The sequence below is a fragment of the Mauremys mutica genome, chromosome 5 (genome assembly GCF_020497125.1).
Source record: "Mauremys mutica isolate MM-2020 ecotype Southern chromosome 5, ASM2049712v1, whole genome shotgun sequence".
In the NCBI taxonomy this organism is placed as follows: domain Eukaryota; kingdom Metazoa; phylum Chordata; order Testudines; family Geoemydidae; genus Mauremys; species Mauremys mutica.
The window spans coordinates 77887726-77915385 of record NC_059076.1 but is presented as its reverse complement, the minus strand read 5'-3'; the positions used below and the strand labels follow the sequence as shown (position 1 = coordinate 77915385).

Below are 27660 nucleotides of genomic sequence, written 5' to 3'. Positions count from 1 at the left end.
GTTGAGTGCAATAAAGCAATGTTATGGTAAATAGTGTATTTATTGATGCATCAAGCATATTTCAGCTATATCTTATTTTAAAACACTATCAGTTAAGAATGCATCCCTTACTTCATTCCCGTCTTAGACATCTCTTTTCTATTCTAGGTAAATGCTACAACAATTGATGGAGTGACCCCATTATTTAATGCATGTTCAAGAGGCAGTGCATCTTGTGCAGAGCTTTTGTTGGAGTATGGTGCCAAAGCTCAGTGGGAGTCATGTCTCCCTTCACCGACTCACGAAGCAGCCAGTAGAGGTAAAAAACTAGCTTCTGAGCATACATAGAATAGTTGACAAATAACATTATATAGTGTTAAGAAATGTATCAGGTTTCGTAAATGGAACATCTAATTGAAGAAGCAAGCAAACTATGTCATACTCTGTTGGCAGGTCACAGTGAATGTCTGGAAGTTCTGATCTCCTGGGGCATAGATGTTGACCAAGACATTCCTCATCTGGGAACACCTCTATATGTAGCTTGTGTTTCACAGCAGATCCATTGCATTCGAAAACTTCTTTATGCAGGTACAAGTTTATTTACCTAAAATATTAATATATTCTTATATTGCACACTTTTACAGTAAGATGTATTCAGATTGACAGAAGCCTAGTTTTGTTTAAGTTAATTCCCCACTCTGGCACTTCGAGTGCAGAAGGTGGGGGCCCACAAAGATTCTAAAAATTAATAGTAGCCACTCCAGGCTTGTATTAAACTTCCAAGGTTACAGCTTTTCTCTGACCTTGGATTGGTAGATGCTGCTACCACGCAAGTGCAAAATCCCTTTGAGAACCCAGGAAGGAGCACTTGGGAATTCCTTCCTGTGGCGTACCCTCAAGCCTTTTCACACACCCGCCCCTCTCCGGAGAAGAGCTGAGAAGAAAAACAAAGGAAATCAGCTGTTGCCATCAGATAATTAAACAACATGTTCACAAACCTCTTAAGGCACAGAAATCCAATTCTGTTCTTAAAAAGGGTACATTTTATTAATAAAAAAAGAAGAAAATACATCTGAGACAGACTTTTGCTAGATTTAAAAAAAAAACACTACAAGGATTAAACATCAAGAATAGCTTTCTTGAGGTCCAGTTTAAAGGTTACAAGGAAAACAAAAGCACCTGGGGTTAGCACAAAGGAAGCCACAAACAATAAAGAAATAAAAGGGATAAACCTAATTGCGTCTTCCTAGACATTTCCTGATCTACTTACATATCTGGAGTTTTAGATGAATAGTTTCTAGGTATGATATTGATAAATTTTTATACCTGGCCCAAGCTTTTCACAGCATAACTGCTCCCTGTCTGCCTCTCCCCAAGAACAACCACAGACAGACAAAGGGGGTTTTCTCTCAATTTTAAAAAGTTCTAGTCTTTCCATTGGCTCTTTTGGCCAGGTGCCCACTCACTTCCTTTTACCTATGCATAGCAGTGAGACTTTTTAGCCCTTTACAGGTAAAGCAAGTAGAGAGAACAGCTATTAAGAGGGATTTTATAGCTAACTGGCTGGCTGGGTGTCCATAAAAGGGAACTATTCCCCCGCCCCCCATTCATTTATCACAGCTTGTTGTTGCAGGACTCTAATTTTAACTTTATGCTAAGACATATTTTTTGTTAGGGGAAACCTTTTGGTTGTTGATTTACAGTATGTGGGGTGGAAGAAAGAAAACATCAACTCTGAGTGGTCTGATATCAAGCATTTTCAGCACCACTGGCCACTTCCTTCTTTTCACTCTATAGTAAAAATGAAGGTAGTAAAGTTAAATAGCTCCCAGATTAGTTTGGATATAAGTAATCCCCATCACTGAAGGTTTTTAAGAACAGGTTAGACAAACACCTATCAGGGTGGTCTAAGTATACTTGGTCCTGCCTCAGAATAGGGAGCAGTACTAGATGATCTCTCAATGCCCCTTTGGGCTCTACATTTCTCTGATTCTATGAAAGTGAAAGTTTAAAGTGGGTATAGAGCCATAAGCTGCCATTACCCTTTCCGCAATGTTTTTCAGCCCCTTCTCCATACCAGTATATCTGCTTAAAAAGAACAGAGGCTGAGCTAGAAAGGGAAGAGAAGAGTTTAAAGGGATTTGGTTCTAAACCCATAGAATGTTTTTTAAACTAGTTAAATATAAGGGGCTGTGAGACCCGGCCTGGACCCAACGCAGCAGCTCACATTGACCACTGAGTGCTTAGAATTTTTGAAATTCTGATCATTTATTTAGATATCTATTTATAAATTTAGGAATGTAACTTCAGACACTCATTTTAAAAAATCTTGTTCCAGATTTTAAAGCATTAACTGTTAGCACTGAAAACATTAATTTATCTATTTGTCTCTGTCTCTCCAATATATTTATATAGGAGCTAATGTACAGAAAGGAAAGTATTTGGACACTCCACTACATGCAGCGGCTCAGCAACCCAGTACAGAGATAGTAAATTTACTTCTTGAATTTGGGGCCAACATTAATGCCAAGAATACAGATTTTGAACGGCCCGTAGATTTAGCTGCCCCAAGCAGTTTGGTGGAGAGAATGTTGCTTCTGCATGAAGGTAAGTGGGACAAATATACTTTTGTTCATCATTCTATACATAGTTTTTGTTCTTGGACAAACTTGAATCAGAATTTGTCTGATAATGGGCTTATAAAATGATTGTTTACACTCAGTTAAAAATTCTACCTCCAGCTATGTAAAGTATTGAAAATATTTTTAAATAGGCCAGTTTTTCAGGTGGTGACATAAGTTGACAGAGCACTATTGAATTTATATCAGCTGAAGATGTGGACTCCTCTGTTTAACAGGTGATGGTACAAACCAACAAAAACAAATAGCTTCAATTTATGGATTTTTTTTAATTTCATTTTTTAAAAATAGTTCATGGAAAGATGTGTGCACAGACTTAATTTTTAGGGCATATTTACAAAGCAGGAGGCCTGGGTTTTACATGGATTTACATGCCTAAATTTGTGTGTGCAATTCATATGATTGCACTTATAAACGGTTATTTAAGTTCCCTCGCTATCTGCGTGTAATCACATCGCCCAAACAAGTTCAAGCATATTCTGCGTGCATTTGTGCACAAGCTTTGGGCCTCCTGTCCTGAAAATTTGCTGTTTGTTGTCCTAGCATTTATTGATTTGTGTCATAAATAGAACATTATTTCATCAAATTCTTCTATTTGCTTATCCATTTTTATTGACTTTTAAAATATAATTTCCTAAAGAATTATTTTAAATGTCATTTGTCCAAGATATTGAAAGCACAGTTTAGTGCTATGTATTCTTTTAGATAAAAACCCAGTTTTTTTTTTTTAAAGATGCATTGTATAGGTCTCTTCCAGCATATGGGTTAGAAATTTATTCTTAAGTAGTTGCATTTAATTGTTTAGAGAATGGGAAGAGGAACAACGCTATTACTGAGTAAGCAGTACCAAGTTAGATTTTTTTTTAGAGCAGACTTATTTTTGAGTCATACGGGCACAAAAATATGACTTTAATAAATTGTTGTGTAGCTTTAAAACCACCGAGTGTATTATTCTTAAAGACTATGCATCTGAGAGAGACTATGGAATCAGGCCCTATATTTTTTTTCTTTAAAACGGCCCTGTGTGGAATATTATTTTAGATTACAGTCTTGTACTCTAACTTTCTTTATGGAATAAATGTTTATAGTTGAATTTAACTATCTGAGAAAGAAGAGTTGATATATACAACTTTAATAGCTTAAATAAATACAAGTAAAACATCATTGCCAAAAATACTACATTAAATAGATGTTAAAGGTCTGTCATGGAACCACAAAACTGAGGGAAAAGATCAATGATAATCTAACATGAACCTCCAGCTGTGACACGTCATAATAATAATGTCGCAGAGCCAGATTCTGTCAAGCCTTTATATGTGGAGAACAGTGGAACAGAGGGTACAAGTAGCCTCAACTTTCCTCTCTGCATAGTCTGTGTGAGGGCCAGGTGAAATTCCTATCCTTGAACATAGGGTTGCTCTCCCAACGCCCTGTCATAGATTCAGATTCCAAGTCCAGAAGGAACCACTGATCATCTAGTCCAGGGATCAGCACCCTTTGGCACGCAACCCGTCAGGGAACGATGCTGGTGGGCCAAAACGGTTTGTTTACCTGCAGCGTCCGCAGGTAAACAAACTGGCCTGGCCCGCCAGCGGAGTTCTCTAACAGGCCGTGTGCCAAAGGTTGCCGATCCCTGATCTATCTGACAGACAATAGAACTTCCCCAAAATAATTCTTTTGAATTGGTGCATATCTTATTTAAAAAAATCTAATCTTGATTTAAAAATTATTAGTGATGGAGAATCCACTGTGACCCTTGGTAAATTGTTCCATTGGTTAATTACTCTCACTGTAAAACAAACAAAACAAAACAAAACAGCCTTTCTTCCCGTTTGGATTTGTTTAGCTTCAACTTCCAGTCATCAGATCTTGTGATGTCTTTCTCTGCTGGACTGAAGAGCCCATCACCAACTATAAGTTCCCCATGCAGATTCTTAGACTGTGATCAAATCAACCCCCCAACCTTTTCTTCGTAACACAGTGCCCCAAAGGAGTAGCTAGTTCTATAAGGGAAAACTGAGGCATTTTTAATGGTGACCATTGAGGGAGCTTTGTGTCTCTGGCACTAATTCAACTCCAGTATCACCATCTGAAGGCTGTTGGTCTAGTTCTTAGTAGTCAGATGTCCTTTACACACACTAATCACAGCCAACAGCATTTTTGGAAGCCTCAGCAAAGAGGCCAAAACTGAATAGGCATGAAAGGTGAACTTCCCTTTAACTCCTAAAAGTGGTCCCTACAGGGAAGGGCTGAAATATATTGATGGTGAAACTTGCATTTGTGTAGCATATATTGTACCTATACTATAAATAAAAAGAACTTCAGTCTCTAGAGTTGTCAGCAGAGGATCTTTCACGAACACAATTTTTTTAAATTAAAAATTATTAGCTATATAAACACAACAGCATGAGTTAATTACTATGTATTCTTCTGGATATTTAGTTTAAATATAAGTTTCCTTGCTCTTTCTGTTTCTTTGATCATTAATAAAGTTTGAGTAGCATAATTTTTATTGTTATATATCTTTGAGAAACTATACTGTGTAAGGTCAATAAGACTGATATACAGAATTTTTAAAAATGCATGTTTATTAGGTACCCATAATAATATTAAATATACTCCATGTTGTAAACTCCTAAGCATACTGAACATTTACTTAATTAAATCTCTTATCTGTTTGCAGCTACTCCATGCTCTCTTTGCCAACTCTGCCGACTATGTATCCGAAATTGCATAGGAAGAGCAAGACTGCATCTTATCCCCCAACTTCAGTTGCCAACAATATTGAAAGAGTTTTTACAGTTTAGATAAAATAGTGGCTAACCTTTAGAAACTTGAACAAGTACTGTTTTGTCTGTATGCTGAATGTTCACATGAAGAACTTCTGAGGAAATAGTCTTTTACATATTACTATACTAAGTCTTTGACACCAGGAGTCGTGATGTAACAATATTTGGGAGCCCTTGAACGACTCGGTGCCAAGGTGCTAATACAACTGAGTAAAATGAAGTGTGCTAATACCCTGGGAAATGATTGTATAGCTAGCTTTAGCTTAACACTTACTAATTAGCTATTTTGCTGATAAAGTTAATTAATTGTATTTGTACGTTATAATCTGTTTGATACATCTGAAACCTCACAGAGTTCCTTTACAAGTATTGTTGAGTTTGTCAATTTGGATTTATTATTGTATATTTGTAAATGTCTGTTATTTGTGTCTAGAAATACACGGCAATAGGTATACTCTATAAGTTGGAAAAATAAATAGGTCTCTCAATTTTTCTTTCTTGCTTTCCCTATATAGGCAATTCATAAATGACAACTGATGAGAACTCATTTCAACCCCCCTCCTCCCCTTTCCCCAGCACACAGTTTTAGAACAAACAAGCATATGGACAGGTGAAGTGATTTCCCCCTTCCTCTCCAACATCACTTCCACTGCCACAGTTAATTGGAGACCCAGAAACCCTATTTTTTGGCATAACCCTGAAAAGGAAACAGAAAATGTCTTCACATCAACAGCACTTTTTCCTGACCTTGATCCTACCATTGGTTCCCCTGCTAATGACTGGAATCCTAACTCGTGTAAAGGGCACTCTAGACCCTAGTGCTCTGCCTTTTGCAGGAGATGGTGAGCAATCTGACTCTTCTGCACGTACCATTGCCAGTATGCCATAAGAGCCATTTGTTCTGGACAGTGGGCAAACTCATCTCCTTCATAATCACCAGTCATTTGTTTCAGTCACTGGCTTCACCGTGGCATTGAGCTTCTAAGAAGCTGGTTTGATGCCAATGGTGTCCTCTGTGAGGACCCAGGCCCTTATAGCAACTGTTGCTTGGTTGCTATCTTGCTGGATGGCTCTCTAATAGATTCACTCTCACTTATACTCTCCTGCGTCTTTGGTTGTTTAATCAGAATGGACTTATGATCCCAGGTTTGAGAACAAATGAGTGACTAGACTACTGAATAGTAAAAACTGAACCTGCTGACTTAGTCAAGCTTGTGGCTTTAGAAAATCTAGATTGAGCAGATGGCTCCTTAACCGTGTCCTGATATTACCCTCTTGTATTAATCAGGACATTTGGGCCTGACTAGCAAGCTGTTCTGAAAATCCAAGTCCCAATTAGGCAACAGCCACTTGCCCTATGCAACCTATTGAAAATTTTGGCATAAATCTTTAGAGAATGAAAACACCTAATCTTAATGCAAAATATTGACATTACATTGTAATAATGAAACAAAAGCACCACACAAAGTTTTCTCTAAATCTCTTGGATTAATCATACTTTAGTATTTTAAATTTAATAAATTATACAGAGTATGGGCCCTATTTGTAAAGGAGAAACAAAATGATTCCTTCTACAAAAAGTCATTTTTCAATTTGGATGCCTGTTTGTAAATATTCTCTTTGCTCTTGGACATTCAGAATGTGTCTACAGTACATGGAATGAATCACAGAAAAACATTGTAACACATTCATTCATAAGATGGTAAAAACATCTTACATTAAAATTAATCAGTGAGAGGGGTAACATTTTTGAAAGCAGCCAAAAGACTGTCAGTGTGACATAGGCTCCTTGCCAGTGGTGAGCTCCAGACGGTTCGCGTGAACCGGTTGTTAAATTTAGAAGCCTTTTTAGAACCGGTTGTTCCAGGACAACCGATTCTAAAAAGCTTTTAAATTTAACAAAGGCTCAGGCAGCTATCTGCCTGGCCCCGGCCCCAGCTCACCTCCCGCTCTCCCCTGAACGCTCCGCCCTCCTTCTCCTCCCCTTCTCCTGCTTCCCGCGAATCAAATGTTCGCGGGAAGCCTGAAAAAAGGAGCAGGCAGGTAAGCCGGGCGTGTGGGGGAGGGGGCGGGACGGCTCCTCCTGGCCCTGGCAGAGCGCCCCAGCCCGGTCCCAGCCAAGCACCCCCAGCTTGGGCTGGTCCCGCCTGCGCGGCTCGGACCCGGCCCAGCTCGGGCTCCGCGGCTCTGGCGCCGGCCCGGGGAGTCGGGCCCCGCGGCTCCAGCTGCGGCCCAGCCCGGGGAGTCGGGCCCCGCGGCTCCGGCTCCGGTCCCGGTGCCGGCCCGGCCCGGGGAGTCGGGCCTCGCGGCTCCGGCTCCGGTCCCGGTGCCGGCCCGGCCTGGGGAGTCGGGCCCCGCGGCTCCAGCTCCGGTCCCGGTGCCGGCCCGGCCCAGGGAGTCGGGCCCCGCGGCTGCGGCTCCTGCGCCAGTGCCGGCCCAGCCTGGGAAGTTGGCCCCCGCGGGTACGACTGCGGCTCCGGCCCGGCGCCGGCCCGGCCGGGCAGAGCAGCCCCGGCTCCGGCCCCGGGCAGTGTGGTAAGGGGGCAGGGGGCAGGGAGGGGGTGTTCGGTGGGTTGTGGAGGGGAGGATAGGGGTTAGGGTGGTCAGAGGGCAGGGAACAGGTGATTGAATGGGTGCAAGGATCCTGGGGGGCAATCAGGAAGGGGCAGGGGTTGGATGAGGTGGTGGGGGCACTCAGGGGCAGAGAGAAGGGGTGGTTGGATGGGGCAGGGGTCCCAGGGGGCCATCAAGAATGAGAGGAGGGGTTGGATGGGGCTGCAAAGGGCAGTCAGGGGACAGGGAAGGGGGTGGGTGGGTCAGGGGTCCAGGGGGGGTGTCAAAAAACATGGGGGGTTGGATAGGGCACGACCCCCCCGGGGGGGGGCACGACCCCCTCGTGAGGTGAGGAGGAGGGAACCGGTTGTTAATATTTTGGCAACTCATCACTGCTCCTTGCTGCTTGTAAAAGTTTTATCCTAGGACACTTTAAAATGTTTTAATTTCACTGTTTCTAATAACTTAAACAAAAGCACTTGACCTCATCCAATTAACACAAAATTCCATCTCTGAGGAAGATTCGAAGGCACGCTAGCCACAAGGTAAAAATTCAAAAGCCATTCCATGCAGGATTCATCTCCACTCAGGCTTTTCCTTCTCACCTATGAAGCTGTCTGATTATCTTGCCTTGTCCCTGTAACCTGACATGAAAGGGAAAAAAAAAACCCAGCATCCCCAACATCTGTTCTGAATGTATATTTTTTGAATTGCCATTTATGCTCCTTTATCACATCATCTCTTTTGGAATGAAAATACAGCTGTTCCTCAAAGCAACACTGTAGTCTGGATCCCAAAAAAAGAAAAACATGATGAGTGCTGTACCCTCTTCTTATTGTCTCTTTGAAGTGTCTGTTTGGATTAAATAGACAAGAGGAATGTTGCTTTCCTCTTTTCAAAAGCTTCTGCCTATTCAGTTCTGAGGTTGTTCCCAATCAGACCGTCACAGTGTTATTTTTAATCTGTATTCCTTGATAGGGAAATTCTTTGCTATGGGCTACTGGAATCCATCCCCTATATTGGCACTGCTTTTGTCTTCAAAATTAGATAAACTAGCCTCTTAGGCTTCAAATCTGCCATTGATTACATGGAATATAAAAAAGTGACAGTAAACATGCATTGTTCTGTGCAGACTGCTATGTGCAACTCATGTCAGATTACATTTACACCAAAAAAAAATCCCATCCTTGAAAATAAGTGAAAATAGTTAAATAAGCATGTTGTACATATTATTTGTTAGAAGAACACCCTAAAAATATCCATCACTGTCAATAGCTCTGGATTTACAAGATTATTCTCCCTTGGCTCACACAATGCCAGAGGTGTCCTATTTTCTCAGAAAAAAAGCAAGCAAACAATTCAAAAAACATAGTCTATCATATGCTGAGCACTATTGCCTCATTGTTTCCTTGTTCTTCCCCACCTGTGGTCTGTAGCCAGCTGTTGTCTCTAGTCTTAAACTTAGATTGTAAATTCTTTGGGGCAGGGATTGTCTTTTTTGTTTTCTGTTTGTACAGCCTCTAGCCTAGTGGAATCCTAGTCAGTAACTAGGGCTCAGAGGCACTACAAAAATACAAATAAATAATAATCATCATGATCACATATTGTATACAATTCATTACTTGATTACAACCACAGACACTCATATGCAATCAATTTTGATAGTTAAATATAACATTTACATTTCTAAGAAAAAAATTAACTAGAGCTGGTCAAAAACTTCCTAGCAAGATCTTTTTCAATGGAAAATGCCTCTTCAATCGCAATGAACATTTTTATAAAATAATAATAATAATAATAATAAAATAAAATAAATCATTTGGCTGAAATTTGTCAAAAAAACTCACTTCACAACAACATCTTTAAAAGTTTTCAAAAAGTTTAATTCTATTTCAGTGAGAAAAAAAATCACTTTTTTACTCTTTTCTTTTGGAAAAAGAGTGGGTAAGTAAAAAAATGTAAGAGTGAGTGAGAGGTTCACCCTCTCCAAAAAAAGTAAACGACTTTGCTGGTGAAAATGCAAAAAGTTTCATGGAACATTTCAAGCAAATCAATTTTTTAACATTTCTTTCCAGAAACAATAATGGAAACATTTAGATATGTGAGAATATATGATTTTCTCAGCAGAAGAGAAGCAAAAAAACACAACAGGAATTTTGAATACTTACCCACTGAAAAGTGGTAGATGCAATAACAGCCAGCTACAAAATAGCCATTTTAGAGCTAAAACTGCTGGACTTTGCCAAATTTAAAGGGATACCTGTCCCCACCCCACACCAGGAATGCTGGGAAAAAGTTCCTGTACAGGGCAACTCTCCACAGGGGAGACTCAGTAGGGATTAGCAATTGCAAAGGAAAAGATTCCTGGAGATAGGACTATATTTGTAGAACAAAATATAGGTATAAGTATTAAGGGATGCATCTGTGGGAGCCCAACATTATCAGAGCTGAGCTCTTCTCCACTAAAGCTCTGTAAAACTCAACACAGAAAGTAATAAAAAAAGAGAGTGCATGGCTTAGGGAAATGGGATATGGAGTCTTCTAGGCTGTTTGTTTGAATCCAGTCTAGATCAGTAATAACCAAAAAGTTTTATCTTATAGGAACAGGAAAATGAATTGGTTGTCACAGCCCACTTTCTAGAGAACATGTCTACATCAGAAAATCACAGTCACCACCACGTTTTGAACTGTTACCTCTGTTGACAATTGTTTGTAGCCCCCCAAATAAGACCAGAGACTGAGTAGGTCTGGAAATAAAACTAGAAGCAAGACTCATGTTGGAGCTGCGCGAGGATGATTGCAGTTCTGTTGCCCATGCTGACCCTGTTCTATGGATACACAGTAATCTGCAGGTCTGTCAATCTGACACCTTTTACAAGCATGAAATTAATTTAAGTAGGGGAGAAATAGCAACTATACATATCAACAGATATTTAAAAAGCAACATAGCTGTTTACCTATTGAAGAACTTTATATGGTGTTTATCCCTGTAGCATGTGGGCACATATGGAAGTCATAGTGTTTATTAATCTGAAAGAAAGTGTGGGTGAAATCCTGGTCCCATTGAAGTCAATGACAAGACTCCCACTGCCTTTAGCTGGGCCAGGATTTCACTCCTGGTGTTTAAATAACCACTTTCGGGTTTTGGATTAGAGCTGTGCACTTGGATTCTGCAGGAAGATAGATCCCGAATGAAGAAGTATTTGGGTTTGTTATTCACTGGCTTTTTGAATGCGTCAGAAAGACATTTAGGGACTCAAATAAAACAAGATCTAATCTCTCATTTCCATTCACTGAAATATATGTGAGAAGATTCGATTGTGCATTTTCAGTTTTCATAGAATTGTAGGATTGGAAGGGACCTCAAGAGGACTTCTAGTCCAATCCCCTGCACTCAAGGCAAGACTACGTATTATCTAGATAATCCCTGACAGGTGTTTGTCCAACCTGCTCTTAAAAATCCCCAATGATGGAGATTCCACAACTTCCCTAGGCAATTTATTCCAGTGCTTAAGCACTCTGTCAATTAGGAAGTTTTTCCTAATGTCCAACCTAAACCGCCTTTGCTGCAATTTAAGCTCTTTGCTTAAAGCTCCTATCCTCAGAGGTTAAGAAGAACAATTTTTCTCCCTCCTCTTTGTAATAACATTTTATGTACTTGAAAACTGTTATCATGTCCCCTCTCAGTCTTCTCTTCTCCAGATTAAACAAACCCAGTTTTTTCAATCTTCCCTCACAGGTCATGTTTTCTAGACCTTTAATCATTTTTGTTGCTCTTCTCTGGACTTGCTCCAATTTGTCCACATCTTTCCTGAAATGTAGCACCCAGAACTGGACACAATACTCCAGTTGAGGCCTAATCAGCACGAAGTATAGGGGAAGAATTACTTCTCATGTCTTGCTTACAATACTCCAGCTAATACATCCCAGAATTATATTTGTTGGGTTTTTTTGCAACAGCATCACACTGTTGACTCATATTTAGCTTGAGATCCACTATGACCCCCAGATCCCTTTCCACAGAACTCCTTCCTAGGCAGGTATTTCCCATGTTGTAAGTGTGCAACTGATTGTTCCTTCCTAAATGGAGTACTTTGCATTTGTCCTTGTTGAATTTCATCCTATTTACTTCAGACCATTTCTCCAGTTTGTCCAGATCATTTTGAATTTTAATCCTATCCTCCAAAGCACTTGCAATCCCTCCCAGCCTGGTATCATCTGCAGACTTTATAAGTGTACTCTCTATGCCATTATCTAAATCATTGATGGAGATATTGAACAGAACCAGACCCAGAACCGATCCATGTTGGACCCCACTTGATATGCCCTTTCAACTTGATTGTGAATCACTGATAACTGCTCTCTGGGAACAGTTTTCCAACCAGTTATGCACCCACCTTATAGTAGCTCCATCTAGGTTGTATTTCCATTGTATTTTTAAGAGAAGGTCATGTGAGACAGTATCAAAAGCCAAGTCAAGGTATACCACATCTACTGCTTCCCCCCATACCCTGTTAAAGAAAGCTATTGGGTTGGTTTGACATGATTTGTTCTTGACAAATCCATGCTGTTACTTATCACCTTATTATTGTCTAGGTGTTTGCAAACTGGTTGCTTAATTATTTTCTCCATTGTCTTTCCGGGTACTGACGTTAAGATGACTGGTCTGTAATTCCCCTGTTGTCCTTATTCCCCTTTTTATAAATTGGCACTATATTTTCCCTTTTCGAGTCCTTTGGAATCTCCCATCTTCCATGACTTTTCGAAGATAATCGCTAATGGATCTGATCGCTCCTCAGTCAACTCCTTGAGTATTTTATGATGTATTTAATTAGGCCCTGGTTGGCTTGAGGTATTATAATGCCTGTACAAAATTATATATATGTTGATGGTTTACCTGAAGTTCCATGATTTTTCTGTTTTTGTTTTTAAATTATTTAGTAACTTAGGCAATGTTACATTCAAGTGTACATACCATATGGCACTGTCTAGAGTGAATTACAATATTAAAGCAAGAGGTGCAATAACACAAACCAAACAGATTAAAGATTATATAAAGGTCTCAGCATAAACAAAATGCTAGTATACATTCATAGCCAATGACAAATAGTGCCCACAATATATTGTAGGGTGGGACATTTCGGAACCTCCATCCCTTCCGCACAAATCAGTTATCCCAAATAAAACCAAATAATAAATGTGGTGTTCTTCCCTGCTCCCTAACAGATCCTCTATTCCTCCTGAAGATGATCTAGTAGCCAATTTCTGCTCAGCTCCTTGCCTCCATTCCTGTTTGAAAAATAGCCAGCTGCCCTACTCCATACTTCTGTCTCCCAGTAGTTGGGTTAAAAGCCTGCCTGTTTCCCCTTGCATCCACCCTTTCCAGGTCATAGGCTCCTACCTGCTACCTCCTTGAAATAACAAGTTGGCCAGCAATTCATTCTGCCTCAATTTCCTCCCACTAGGACCCACTCAAGCTTCCTGAGTTGGGAGTGGAGCTATGCACTAGGACTGTGCCTGATGAATCATTCTATGAATTCTGGGGCTTCTCTGAATTTGTCCCAAAAAAGACTAGAAAGGCAGCCCGTGATCATAATTTGATCTCAGTACTGCTCTATATCTTTAATAGAAAGATGAAGTCTATTAGGGTCTAGAAGCCAGTACGCTCACCAGCTCTCCCTCTGCTAATACCACTCTGTGGTGCTGCTGAATGGAAAGCATTGGAAGCTGCCAGCCTCTCCTTCCATCCAGCCAGTCACCTGCCCTCCTTTTTTTGCTGGAAGAAGGGGAAAAGAAAAAGAAGAGGGAAACAAAGCTTTTATTTGTTTAAAGAAAAATGGAGGGAATTTATTAATTGATAAGGCTTAGCCCTATTAGCCCCTCATTACCTGCCCCGTTGTTCAAAACTATTTCAAAAGGCCCATCTTCAGTTTGTGGAGGAACACACCATCCAGATCCACCAAACATTTATGCAGGTGAATGATTTAATGCTCATGAGCCGCTCTGTTGAACTCACTGTGACTATACATGTGCACAATTATATGTGTAAGTGTTTGCAGGATCAGACCCTTATTAAGTACTATCAACAAACTGACTCTAAGAAAAGTGAACGAATGATCAGAGATACTGGAACTATTAAACTCTACAAACTGTAACATAAAGATTGATTACATAGGTGTATCTCAGGTGAAATAATTGAACAATTAAGTTTAATTTAGTATGCAAATAAAAAAGACAAGCTCTAAAATGAAAAGAGAACAATGATTCAAGGTTGGAATTAACATTTACCTAACTAACCAATAGTAAAATTAGTGTCTCACAAAGGAAGGAAAAGAAATCTTAATATTTTCCAGGGACTCGGGATCAGACATCAAAAGTGAGCTGCACCTTGTATGTTTACAGTTTTCTATTAGCTTTCTTGGCTTTTTTTCTTTTTTTAATAGCCTGGCTGTAAGGGCAAGAAAGATTTAAATCTGAAGGATTTGGATATATGACAAAAAGGTGGTCTGCATTCTGATCTCATTTACATCAGTGTAAATCCAGAGTAACATCACTGACTTTGGTAGAGTTATTCAAGATTTGCGCTAGTGTAAATGAGATCAGAATTTGATCCTGTAACTTCATATGCTGATTCTCTTGTTGGTAGAATATAGTCATCACAAGAAACATGAAGGATTGTGATGAGTGAGCAGAGATACCACTTGTCCCCCATTAAATGTAGCACATGAAATTACAGCAAACTATTTGATCCCTTTTTGGGTGGGGTACCATACCTAGGATTTAAACAGCAGAAGTACAGATTATTGTGGGGACTACCTTGGAGTTTAAGAATGCACAGATTATTCTAATTAATTATTGTTTATATTTCAGTATTGCCCAGGAGCCCAAAAAGGACTGGGTTCCCATTGTTTTAGGCAGCCTACAAAATCACTTATTATGTTAATTTTGTCTCCAGCAGAACTGTGTCTTCAACAGAACTAACTACATGAAGCTGGTGAGATAATTCGGAAACAATCCAAACCATGCAGTAAAAAAATTCAGAACTTGCAAAATAGATTCTCTTTACATAGCAAAGGTTGTGGAAGGAAGCCACAGTAAACCATGGAATCTCTCCTAAATGTCAGTTAGAACCATTGTTCCACAGTTATTTATAGCAGGTGTCAGATGGACTGCTTTGCCCTTATTATTCTTTCAAAACCTTTATATTTAGGCTTTGCAGAATTCAATTTTTTTTATTTTGACTGATAATAGTGATGTTTATTTTCAAGCTTTTTTATTTTTAGTTTAGCATTTTAAATTTTTACTGTGAGAGACAGCTCAGGCAGGAGAGTTAAGAGGGCACAGCGGTACCAGAGTTCCAGGTTGCAGCCCAGAGATCCCATCACAGCTACTAACTACCCTTTCCACTTGTATATTGAGCCCCTCTCTTCCATTCAAATGAGCTGCCACCCAGTTCTCCAAAGGTCTGATCCAAAACCCACTGAAGTTCCTAGAAAGACACCTATTGAGTTCAATAAGCTTTGGATCAGGCCCTAAGGCCCAGATGGACAAAGGTACTTAAGAATCGCTGTGCTAAGTGTTGCAACACCTAACCCCTTAGGCGCCTTGCCACTTGGTGGAATAGTCAGACCCAAGCCAGATACTCAGGCGCTCCGTACAGTGCATGGAGAGAATTAGGCACCTAAGAAATGGGGCCTTAGAAACCAGCAAGCTGCATGGGGAGCTGCCTATTGACCAGTTCTAAACAGTTCAGCATTGCTTCCCTCATCTTTACATGAGGACTTCACTTATTTTGCATTAAAGGGAGCAGATTGCAGTTGCCTTGGCAGTCACAGGCCATGGGTTTCAGGATATGCAATGCTTCCTCTGAATCCAACCAGCATGACCACATTTTACTTCCATCTACTACATTTGCCAGCTGAGACAGGAGCAACTGCAATCTGCAAAGTAGGTGCAGCCCTTCCATTTAAGCAAAGACTGGGTGACCTAGGCTAATCATAGTTTCTCAAAATTTCCACTTTCCAACTGAGCAGAATTTATTGTAATATGACATTAGTAAAGACATATTTAGGATGACTATAATTATCATGCAGAAACTACTCCCTGTGTCAGTGCCATGGAGCAGAGGAGGTGCTCAAGTTCTCTCAGAATCAGGCCCTCTCAGGCACTGGTTTCCTCTGGGCCCTGGGGGTACTCAACCCCCTGCTCCGCCTCTGGCCCCACCCCAAACTCCCACTCCGCCTCCTCCTGCCCAGTTCCACCCTGTCCCCGCTCCTCCCAGCACCTCCCACATGCCAGAAGCAGCTGATCATGGCAAGCAGGAGGCACTGGGAAGGAGGAGGAGTTGATTGGCAGGGACACCGGCAGACAGGAGGTGTCACCCTACCCTACCCTTATGTAGAATTTCCAATTTACAAAGTCCTGTGCAATTTGCAAACATTAAGACAGATAATGGAATGACTGATCAATACTGCTGTTATAGCCAGTGAAATCTCTAGAAGTAAAAACCAGACAATGGTCAAGTGTGTGTGTGTGTGGGAGGAAATAAATGTAATCGAAGCATCATGGGGTTAGGAGGAACCGCAAAGGTCATCTAGTCTAACCCCATGCCAAAATGCAGGATTTGTTGTGTCTGAACCATCCAAGACATTTTGGACAGAACATAACACCACAGTTGTACAATCAATACACTTTCAAGCCCATTGGCTTTAGTGGGATTTTTGCTTGTAGAACAATTCAGGGTATGGCCTAATTACAAAAAAATCTTGGAATAAGATAGCAAAATCTAAGAAATAAGACAGGATATAGTGTAGTAAGATGGCAGAATATATGTGACTAAGGTGGACAAACATATGGTGAGTGGATGCTTAAAAGTGATTAACTGTCCTTTTAAAAGTCAACACAATGCACATCTTGAGAAGAGCCAAAAGGCTAATACTCAAATAGAGTGGGTTAGAGAGAAGAGGTGGATGCACAGATATAATTTCACTAATGGGTGTAAAATCATTAGCTCTTAACCTAGATAGCATTAAAAAAAATCAGCTTTTTAATGTGTTTGGATATATAGCAAAGTAAGGGAGAACACTGCAAAGAGACTAAATATATAGAATCAGATCTCTAGACAGCCGGCATGTGCTTTTGTACCACATCTCTGATGAATTAATTCTGCTGTTTCTAGACGTGCAAACACAGCAGCAACTGACCAAGAATAAAGCACCCAGAGGAGCTAGTAACTGACGTGTGTGAAGCTAGTCTGTGCGGGGTGGGGGCTCACCGCTAACACCTGGGGCACGCGAACATGACGGTGCGCAGGCGCCTACCTGGGAGCTGTGTGGTAGGATGGCGCCCCCTGGCAGGGGAGTCGCTGCCCAGCTCAGCCAGTAGAGCGCTAGCCGCAGACTCTCAGTAACATGGGGGCAGCTCAGATTTTCGCGCAGGCGCTATTCCCGGCTGCCCACAGGCAATCAGCTGCTACCACTGCGCGTGCGCACTCAGGCAATACCGCTCATGGGTTGCCTTCCGCGCGTGCGCACTCTAGCCATTCTGGGGGAATCCGTGGGCAGGGGACGGAAACGAATGAGTCTCCGCCTACTTCCATGGTTTGTGGCGGTTGCTTGGTAACTGGTCACAGCGGCTAGAGGATACAGGAAAAGGGGCCTCTATTCCGGCGCGCGCGGCTCGCGGGCAGTCCAAGCCTCTCGCGCCTCCATGTCGTACTCGCACCCTCCCAGGCGCACGGGGCTGCCGCGCGCCGTGCTGAGGTGGCTGCAGAGCCTGGACCTGAGCTTCTTCCCCAGGAACTTCCGACGGTGAGATGGGGCGGGGCGGCTCCGAGCGCGCCGCCCGGCTGCGCCTGACCGTTATTGTCGTTGTTCTCTAGGGACTTCTCCAACGGCTACCTCATCGCCGAGATCTTCTCCTGGTACTACCCCGGGGACATCCACAGCCACGGCTACGAGAACGGCGCCTCGCTGGCCACCAAGCTCAGCAACTGGTCCCAGCTCGCCCAGGTGAGGGCGCCGGGCCGGGGGCAGGAGCCCGGGCACCTTGTAACGTGCACGCAGCGCTCGAGGCTTTCCCCCGTGTGAAACCTGCATCGCCGTGGCCCGGGACACGTCGGGCTCGGACAGTTGGTGCCGCGATGGCGCCCTGCCCCCGTCCCCGTATTGATTGGCCGCGGACAGTACCGGGGGCCGCCCCAAGCTCCGCCGGGATGGCGATGGAGGAACTAACGATCCGTCACTCACCTGGCCAGCCCCAGTGACTTGTTCCAGGCACCGGGCCGTGCGAATAGTGAGGCACCCAAAGTTAAATCTTGGCCTTACGGTTTTTGTATTTTTAACAAATGGAGCTCTTAAGTTGAGCAGTTAAGGGGGTTCCAATTGTTTTGGGAAGAAAAAGTTTGAATTTTTGCTCAGTTTATATTTCAGTTCTCACCCTAATATTGCACACTTTCTTTAATTGCTTTTCATTTTGGTTATGGGGTGAGGGTTTGAGTGGGATGGGATTGGATTGGATTGGACAGGGGCTGAGAGAAAACAAAGTGAGTGATCACACATCAAGTAAAAAGCATGGAAGGATGGACCTGTTTCTCAACTAATAGGAACTGAAATACTCTCTGTTTTTATTTTTTGCTATAGTTTTTTTCCAAAAGAAACTTGAAGCCTGTCCAAGAACTAATAGATGGGACAATTCACTGTAAACCAGGAGCAGCAGAAATGTTGGTACAAGACATCTACTCAATGCTGACAAATGGACGGTGAGTGCTGTTTACAGAAGTGTATTATGTATCAGGTTTACTGTAGATGATTCACTTTAGTAGCATATTAATGAGTAGTATATAAATATTACTCAAAACCTTCAGATTTCTGAAGCCCTGGTGTGAAGTCAGTCAGAGTTTTGCCATTGACCACAGTAGGGCCTGGATCTGAAGCCTACTTCACACATAAAATAACATTTAAATCCCTACTGAACCTTTGCCGACATCACAAAAAACACCACAGTCCTTCTGGTTCATTAATTGAAAAAGCAAAGCTGTTTCATTGATGGTGAGGTATTTAGTGTTGTGTGTGAAAGCTTGCAGAGCACATAGTATTCCCTAAGATCTCTTTAAACAGGTTATCAGCATGCTTCTTAGCAGCCCTGAAATTCACTAAATAAAATAAAAATAGTATAAAGAGCAAACCCATTAATAAAACAGATGGGGTTTATAAGCGTAAAACCATAGATCCATATGCTCTCCTCCAATTCTGTGAGTGTAAAGGAGCTTATGCCCACAGAGCTAAACTGGGGGATGTGCAAGAGGGAGTGCCGCTTCTTCAGAACATACTTAACTTTCCCCAACCCAGCAGAAACCCAGCTCTGTAGATTGAGTTGACCATGATCTAGTTCTACTAGATTCTTAACCCCTCAGCACACTGTGAAACCTTGTGTATGTTACTGTAGACAAAGAGTGCAGCAACTTGTACTACTGACTCCTCTGCACTAATGAGCTCTGCTGATGAGGGCTACAGGGACAGCCATAGTCAGGGAAGCCACTGTCAGTGTGGTTTCTGGGACCAGGCAGCAAAATGGTGTTAAGGGACATTTGTATGGATGCCTCTTCTCTCCAGTGGATTTCAGAGATTTGTGCTTTAAGTGTTACCGTCCACCAAGAGAATTACCATTATTTTGGTCTAGTGGATTGAGCACCAAGAGCTCCTGTATTCTCTTCCTGGCCTGGACACTGACTCCGTCTCTGTGGGTTTGGGCAAATCGCTTATCTCTGTGTTAAGGTTTTCCCATTTATAAAATGGAGATAATACCTTCCACACAAAGGAATTGTGAGAATTATTAGTAATATGTAACCAGGGTCTTGAAAGGTGTTAAGTATCATAATGTGTTCAGTATTTATTAGTAGTAATGTAACTGATTCATTAACATTTGCTTTTTTTTTCTCCCCCCCCCCAGAATTAAAAATATTCAGGATGAGGTTGACTTTACAGACCACTATTATCAGGAGCAGTTACCGATGGTCGCCAGGTCAACAGCTTCAAAGGCTATCAAGAATAACATTAAGCTAACAGAAATAATGATAGAGCCCAACATTAACAAAAATAGACAAAAGGTTAATGCCATCATCAATATGCATATGCAACAGAGACTGGTAGAGAGGGAAGAGAACCCAAGTGAGTGGTTTTTCAAAGCAAGTATAAAGAACTGATGTATGTGGTGCAACTGATTGTTTCTCATGTTCACTGTCCTAGTTTGTTAGTCTGATGATTGAAATGGAGAACAGGCAAATATTTGAACTATCTTTGGGCCAAGTCATGCTTGCTTTAACTACGACTTGTCAACCCAGTGACGGGTTGGATCACAGAAACCCCCTTGGGGCTGCCAACTGATGTGCCAAGACTACTTTTGCCCCTGTTTCCCTGCCAGCTTGGGACTCCAGCACCCTGTCTTGTTGAGCTAGACATGCCAGTCTGCTCCAGCACAGACCCTGGGTCTGAACCAAGTGCCCCAAAGCTGCAAACTTAACTGAAAGCAGCTTACAGAAGTGTTCCTGTCTATAACACTCAGATGCCCAACTCCCAATGGGGTCCAAACCCCAAATAAATCCGTTTTACCCTGTATAAAGCTTATACAGGGTAAACTCTTAAATTGTTTACCCTCTATAATACTGATAGAGAGAGATGCACAGTTGTTTCCCCCACCTACTCTGGGTTAATTAATAAGTAAAAAGTTATTTTTATTAAATACAGAAAGTAGGATTTAAGTGGTTCCAAGTAATAGCAGACAGAACAAAGTTAATTACCAAGTAAAATAAAATAGACCATGCAAGTCTATGTCTAAGAAAACTGAATACAGATAATACCTCACCAGTTGCAGTAAGCTTCCTTTTACAGACTAGTTTCCTTCTAGTCTGGGTCCAGCAATCACTCACATCCCCTGTAGTTACTGTCCTTTGTTCCAGTCTCTTTCAGGTATCCTTGTGGGTGGAGACCCCCTCCTCTCCTCTGTGCAAAGTCCAGCTCCAAGATGGAGTTTTGGAGTCACATGGACAAGTCACATGTCCATGCATGTCTCAGGGTATGGCTACACTTACGGTTTGCAGCGCTGGTGTGTGGCCACACTCACAGCTACCAGCGCTGGTGTGTGGCCACATTTGCAGCTTTTCCAGCGCTGTTGGGAGTGATGCATTATGGGCAGCTATCCCAGCATTCAAGTGGCCGCAAAGTGCTTTTCAAAAGAGGGGGGTGGAGTGGGGTCTAGTGTGACAGGGATCAGGGGGAGAGAGAGAGAGTGGATTTTTGGAGCCAACACTGTGTGTTTAGCTTCCTGCATTGAAAAATCAGAACATTTTTCCGACCCCTTAGTCTTAACTCTTAATTGCAAACAGCCTGCAGGCAACACGACTCCCTGCTGTTTCCCTGCCTGCCTCTCATTTGATTGTTTACAGCCAGGTACAGATGATCACAGCAAACAGGAGCTCTGTTTGTGCAGTGGCAACGAAGCTCCGCAGAGCTCGTTCACAACAGGGAGGAGGATCTCATTTGATTGTTCACAGATTGATCACAGCAAACAGGAGCTGATAAGCAGCTCCGGTAGAAACGGAGCTCCGGAGGTTCACAACAAAACAAAGACAGGCTGCATAACAAAACAAAGGGAGTAATTTAGTTAAAAGCATTCTGGGATACACCCTTATACCCTGGAGGCCAATAACAGCGCTGGTGTGTGGCCACACTTGATGAACAGCGCTGCAGCACCAGCGCTGGAATCCTTATTCCCCATGCTGAGTGAGGTGTACGGCCAGCGCTGCAGCCAGGGAGTTGCAGCGCTGGAAGTGCCCTGCAGGTGTGGCCACTTACTAATTGCAGCGCTGGTGGAGGCTTTCCAGCCCTGCAAATCACCAGTGTAGCCATACCCTCAGTTTGACTCAGCCATTGCTTACCTGCTCCCTTGAACATCCTCATGTAGACTTCTTATGTTGATTGTAGCCTCCCAAGATCTATTGTCCCTTAAGTGTTTCTTGATTGGGCACTTAATTTGCACATTCCTTTCTCAAGAAGCTGACCAAATGCTTTACAAAGGCTACTTAAAAATCAAGCCAGTGCCCAGCCAATATTCATAACTTTTAATACAAAAATTATACATGCATACAATTAATAGATTCAGTACATCATAACCTTTACAGGGATATGTTACATGGCATATGTAGCATAAAACATATTCCAGTTATATCATATATAGATTCATAAGCATATTCCCATGAAGCCTTATGGGGCACACCGTCACAACCCCACTGAAGTTAGTGGAACTATTGGCGTAAAAGTAACATGAAGAGAATTAGATCATGATTTTGTGCTTAGGAAAAACATCATACCATTTTGTGATTACACCATTTGAGGAAACATTTTCAGCCAGTTGCATTCAAAGTGAACAGTGATACTTAGATGGTATATTAATATTAGTGATATTATAATAATGGAATATAGCTGAAGTAACAGATAAAGTTTTCACATTGCCATATTACTTACAAGTGATTCATCCACATTTTGCCATTCCTTTGCATTAAAAGCTGCTGCTGCCATGATCAGTTCTTTAGCTGGCTTAACTCTAAATAGTTGAAGTGTTTCTGCAGCAGAGAGATTTTCCTTGGTACGCCACTGATTTCCTGCTAGTAAAAACATACAAACAGGGATGTATTGAACCTAAGTTTTCGCTTATCAGGTAAATTTAACTTAATTAGACAGTGAGCCTGGGGAATGTGATGAGTTGGCCCATGTTTCATATGTTCTCAGAAAGCCTTCAAGAGTGGAAAGCAAAATGCATGCTTTTAAAATCAACTAGTTTTAGTTTGAGCTTGCTTAACTATTTTGTTTAATTCTTTTTCACATTTTATGATCTTGGGTGAATTTGCTAAAAAGCAGCTGGTCTTTATGAGGCCCTGATCCTGCAAACACTAACACATGTGCTTAACTTTACTACCAGAGATTCATAGTGTTTAAGACCAAATGAAACCATAAGACATCCAGTCTGATCCCCTGTGTATCATGGGCTGTTAAATTTCACCCAGTTACCTCTGTATGGTAACCTCTGTATGAAGTCCCATGACCCATAACTTCTTTGAGGAAAGCGTATCTTCCAGAAAGGTATCCAGTCGTGATTTGAAGACATCAAGAGATGAAGAATGTACCACTTCTGTTCGTAGTTTGTTCCAATGGTTAACCATCCTTACTGTTATAAATATGGCAAAATATTTCTTTAATTTAAACATGCTTGGTTTAGGCTTCCTGGTTCTTATGCCATTTTCCAGTACTTTAGTATCCCTTTAGTACCTGGTACTTTCGTCTTGTAAAGGTGCTTATACACTGTAACAAGTCACCTCTCAAATCTTCTTTTTGATAAGATAAACTGATTGAGCTCTTTATATCACACTGTAAGGCATTTTTTCCATCCCTCAAGTGATTTTTGTGCCTTTTTTCTGCACCCTTTTCAGTTTTTCAACATCTTTATTAAAATGTGGACAACTAAACTGGTTGCAATATGCAAGAATCAGTTTAACCAAAGCCATATACAGAGGTAACATCATCTCCTTTTTCCTACTCCCCACTTTATACATCTGAGGAACACAGTACTTCCTTTTGCCACAGCATTCCACTGGGGCAGGGTGACCATATTTCCCAAAGGGAAAAGGCACCACGTGGGGCTAGCCTGAGTCCTCCCCCCCCGTGCCCCTCATGTAAGTGTTTACAGATTCAGTGCCTTATGCTCTAAGTTAGCTGCTCTAATCAACATTTTCTAGGAGTATACCACTAAAGTTTGAAAGTATTACAGGACTCAGATTGATTTGGCACAAATGGGAGCGTCAGTCTGGATTGTCAGTAGAAAAGACACATGGTCAAAATTTGTCTAAACTTAAACTCGTGGGTCAAAAGGCTCAGATTTCTGTAATGACAGTGGACAGTCTGTGTGTCAAGTAGTAAATGAGAACAAAAGAATAATACTTATTGCTTTTGTTCTTCAAAGTGCTTTATTTAGTTGGCCAAACTCAGCACTAATACACCTGACTATTCAGAGATGCACATTGTAATCTGTTGTAAAACAGCTTCTAATGCTTATTTAAGGATAAGACCTATCTCATATTAAGGGCTGGTCTGCACTGGGATTTTACATTGGCATAGCTATGTTCAGGGGTGTCAAAAATGTATACCCCTCAGAGACATAGCTATGCCAACCAAAACCTGGTTGTAGACAGCACTGGATCAAAGGAAGAATTCTTTCATTGACCTAGTCGCTGCCTCTCGGGAAGACGAATTACCTGTGCCAATGAGAGAACCATTCCCAGCAGCATAAGTAATGTCTACAGTGGAGCAGATGCAGTTGTGCTGCTGTGGCAGTTTAAGTGTAGACATCCTTAGTCTTCCCACAATGTGATCGCTAAAGCATGTCATAGCCTCTTAAAAAAACAAAAAAAACAACCACCACATACACACCAAGGTGCACTGCCACCTTGTAAACTTACTTTGTGTGTCACCTTGTTGATAGCTTTTGCAGAATAAAATGCTATTTTTTTGCCAGAGCACTTTTTTCTTTTGCTAGAGTTTGTGATGATTTTGGTTTCTTTATTTAGTTTTTATAGGTGGGAGTGTCTTTTAAATAAGAAAAAAAATCACTGAATAATTGGCCAATTAATTGTATGACGGCTATGACTATGTGGACTGTAATGAATGAATTGTAATTGTGTTTTGAAGAGCGGTTTAACATTAAACCAAGCTTGGCAGAACGTGCAGTTCGTCATCCGGTTGCTGTAGGTCCCTCTGGGAGTGCGATTAACATCCAGAGAGAGAAACTTTCTTTTATATCAAGTAAGCTTTCATTTCAATCTCTTCCATCGGATTTTTTTTTTGTTTTACTTTGATTACATGGATAAGTGGTCTTTTTATTAAAACAAAGTCTATAAATAGCTTTCAAAGTAACCTGTTGGACCTTATTAGAAAATAACTACAGTGCTTCCAAAAAGTTCTTCTGAGCCTCAGTGGCAGCTACTTATATTTCAGGAGTCAAAATTTCTTCTCTTCCGCACATTGTGTTTTGGTTTATGATTCAGAACTTGGTTTATGATTCAGAACTTCCACTATACTTAGTAGCACAGTCTGAAGGCAGATCCTTCTCTAGTGTAATGGTAACAGATGTTCTTTACTTGCTCCCCAATGGACAAATCCTGCAGTCCTTATTCACCCATTGACTTTGTTGGGAGTTCTATTTATCTTGCCCGATTACGAACTGTAGGACGTCCTGATTGCATAGATAGCCTTTTTACTGATATCTTGAAGGCAGACAGTGAACCTTTGAGAATATTAGTTGAAGCTTTTCCTCACAAAGAAGAAAGTAGGGGGTATGTAAAATCCCTAAGAAATTTTAACTAGTTAGATGGAAAACGTTCCAAGACAGCTTGTATGTCTGAAGGCCACAGTGGACCAGTGTTTAAACTGGTCAGAACTGTGCAAGGGTGGATACTAGTCAGAAGGATGGTCCAGCAGTTAGAACGCCATTCTAGTATTTGGAAGACAACAGTTCAATTCCCCAACAGTTCAGTTCCCACAGACTTCACTCTATGCCTGTGGTCGCTGTTTGTGAAAAGAAAAAAAATGGGGGTAGTAATGTTATGGTTACAGGACTAGCACCACTTTCTTCCCTTCAGGTCTTGGGCCTTGTTGAATGAAACTTTGCAGTTCTCCCACATCAGATCCTGGGCTACAGTACCCTGTATCAACCGTGTTTACCCCAGCAGGCCCCTTAAGTGTTGGTAGCCAACTCTTGAATTGACCCTTTACATTCATATAGTAAACCTTTATCAGACATGCATGTAAAGTATACAGTATTGATAAATTATTTCAGATCACCCTTGCTTCTGTCACCTAGTACTTTCCGCCTCACAGGGATGTCATGAAGATAAATATATTAGAGTGATGCACTTGAATACTATGATAATCGTATTAGATAGTCTAAATGACTTCGGTATCACAGTTCAGCTGTTCTTTGCAATCGCCAGTAGAAGTGGGAAGTGGATTGGCAAATTCTCCTCATGAGCGATTTCATGTGGAATCTTGATCATGGTATTATAGAAGAGTCCAATAACAAATCTCCTATGATAGTTTGAGGTATACTATGGCCTGGTCTGCACAGTTTTTGTAGAGATTTAACTGTTTTGGATAGAGGTGTGCTTTTTTTTCTATCAGGCTAGTTACATTTGTCCAACTCCTAGGGTGGCTGCAGTACTATCAGTCTAAAAGGTGATTATATCAATGAAAATACAGACATGCCCCGGGTTACACAAGACCCGACTTATGGCAAATTCGACCTTACGCAAAAAGTTCCATAAGGCATAAATAAAATTTTCGAGTTGCGGAAAATATTGTGTAGCCTACGGGAATTCAAAGTAGTGTGGTGTGCGGAGGAATACAGCAGTAGCATCTCCTACAAGGGAAGGCTTTGCACTCTCACAGCCTCTCAGTCTCTTGTTATTTCAGTGATACTGTATTTCTGTTACTTCACCCTATTATTTAATTCAAATCATGCCTGTCTCCTCCTCTCCTTCCTCAGCTACAAATTAAGCCAATTGTCATCCACCACTAAAATGCAGCCTTCAGTGTGCCAGGATAACAATAGAATTAAGATAGATGCAATATTTTTGTTGTAATTGTTTGTTCTTTTATGCTTGCACAATATACATTTCCGACTTACGTAACATTTGGGTTACGCAAGGCTTTCCAGAACGGAACGATTGCATAAATCGGGGAGCGTCTGTAAGCTATACTGGTATAAGCAACTTTATACCAGTTTAAGTGCATCCATACTAAGGGGCTTGTGGGTTATACCAGTATAACTAAAAGGGTACACACTTTGTGTGTAAACAAGACCTGTGTTGGCAGTTTGAGATAAATTTCATTGTATTCAAAAGGACATGTTTTTATAGTTAAATTGTTTGATAATAAATCAGCAGCAAAAGTACATGGTTGCATTATTCGATTGCTTCTTTTCTTAGACCTAGGGCTCCCAGAAATCAGAGGCAAAACTGGTGTTCAGTTTAAAGAAATCCAGGTGAAACAGGCTGACAGAGGATCTTTTACTGTGGATGTATATGTGCGGCAGCTCCAAGCACCTAGCCAAAAGGATTCTAACTGAACACTGGAAAAGAAAGTATTGGAGAGACCTCAACTTTGAAAATGTACAAGATCAACTTTATCTCTCTATAATCCTTTGACCATATCCATTGGGAGAGAATTGCCTGATTGGTTTCAGAGTCTGTTAAATCAGAGCATTATTTTCTTCTAGTAGATGCCAAAACAAAATACATATTGGAAATCTGATGTTTGGAAGTGTGACAAGCTAAATCATCACTAAACAAAGCAGTATCTAAAATATACATCACTGTAGTTTCCCCATAGTTAGACAGCTTCCTTCAGTGATTTGGTACCACAGTTGCTTTTACAGCTCAACCTCCTCCGAGACTTGATTACTTGCTAGATTGAGTTGTTTTTAATATTTCAAGTTCTTTGTCAGTGAAATTTTCCAATTTACAGATTGTAGTGGTGCAAGATGAGTAATAATGATGTGTAGTCAAACTTTTTGCACATTGTGACTTGATGAGTTGAATAAATTTGACAGTTGTACTTTGTGTCCTTTTGTATCTTGTCCTACTGTATATTAATTTT

The 27660-nt window shown here is 41.3% G+C and overlaps 3 protein-coding genes across 7 annotated transcripts in view; 2 read left to right on the top strand and 1 right to left on the bottom strand.

The window, feature by feature from the left end:
• Nucleotides 1-5908, top strand: part of ASB5 (ankyrin repeat and SOCS box containing 5) — a 78910-nt gene extending 73002 nt beyond the window's left edge. For 2 of the 4 annotated variants that reach the window (XM_045018378.1, XM_045018376.1), the window contains exons 4-7: nt 148-298; nt 433-567; nt 2395-2586; nt 5302-5907. In XM_045018378.1, coding sequence (XP_044874313.1) covers nt 148-298; nt 433-567; nt 2395-2586; nt 5302-5429 — 606 coding nt within the window. In that variant the 3' untranslated portion in view covers nt 5430-5907. Of the gene's footprint in view, nt 1-147; nt 299-432; nt 568-2394; nt 2587-5301 lie in introns of all 4 variants that reach the window. The other 2 variants (XM_045018375.1, XM_045018377.1) reach the window with 2 other exon arrangements.
• SPCS3 (signal peptidase complex subunit 3) overlaps nt 1-17411 on the bottom strand; it is a 107053-nt gene extending 89642 nt beyond the window's left edge. The window contains exon 1 of the mRNA XM_045018386.1: nt 17281-17411. The gene's annotated coding sequence lies outside the window, so the exon portion shown is untranslated. The remainder of the gene's footprint in view (nt 1-17280) is intronic.
• Nucleotides 17412-17515: 104 nt separating this feature from the next.
• On the top strand, nt 17516-27623 carry SPATA4 (spermatogenesis associated 4). Of its 2 annotated transcripts, XM_045018383.1 has the most exons (6): nt 17516-17769; nt 17841-17970; nt 18601-18719; nt 19910-20127; nt 24697-24810; nt 26991-27623. In XM_045018383.1, exons 1-6 carry the CDS (start codon nt 17669-17671, stop codon nt 27128-27130), a joined length of 822 nt encoding a protein of 273 aa, XP_044874318.1. In that variant the 5' UTR covers nt 17516-17668; the 3' UTR covers nt 27131-27623. The 2 variants fall into 2 exon arrangements, with proteins under 2 accessions (XP_044874318.1, XP_044874320.1); XM_045018385.1 differs by lacking the exon at nt 24697-24810.
• Nucleotides 27624-27660: the final 37 nt, after the last annotated feature.

What these genes read in the sequence shown, in the direction of transcription:
- SPATA4 (XM_045018383.1), top strand. Translation starts at nt 17,669, where the DNA reads ATGTCGTACTCGCACCCTCCCAGGCGCACGGGGCTGCCGCGCGCCGTG. An exon ending in TCAATGCTGACAAATGGACG is followed by an intron (nt 18,720 to 19,909) that starts GTGAGTGCTGTT and finishes CCCCCCCCCCAG; the next exon opens with AATTAAAAATATTCAGGATG. An exon ending in GAAACTTTCTTTTATATCAA is followed by an intron (nt 24,811 to 26,990) that starts GTAAGCTTTCAT and finishes TTCTTTTCTTAG; the next exon opens with ACCTAGGGCTCCCAGAAATC.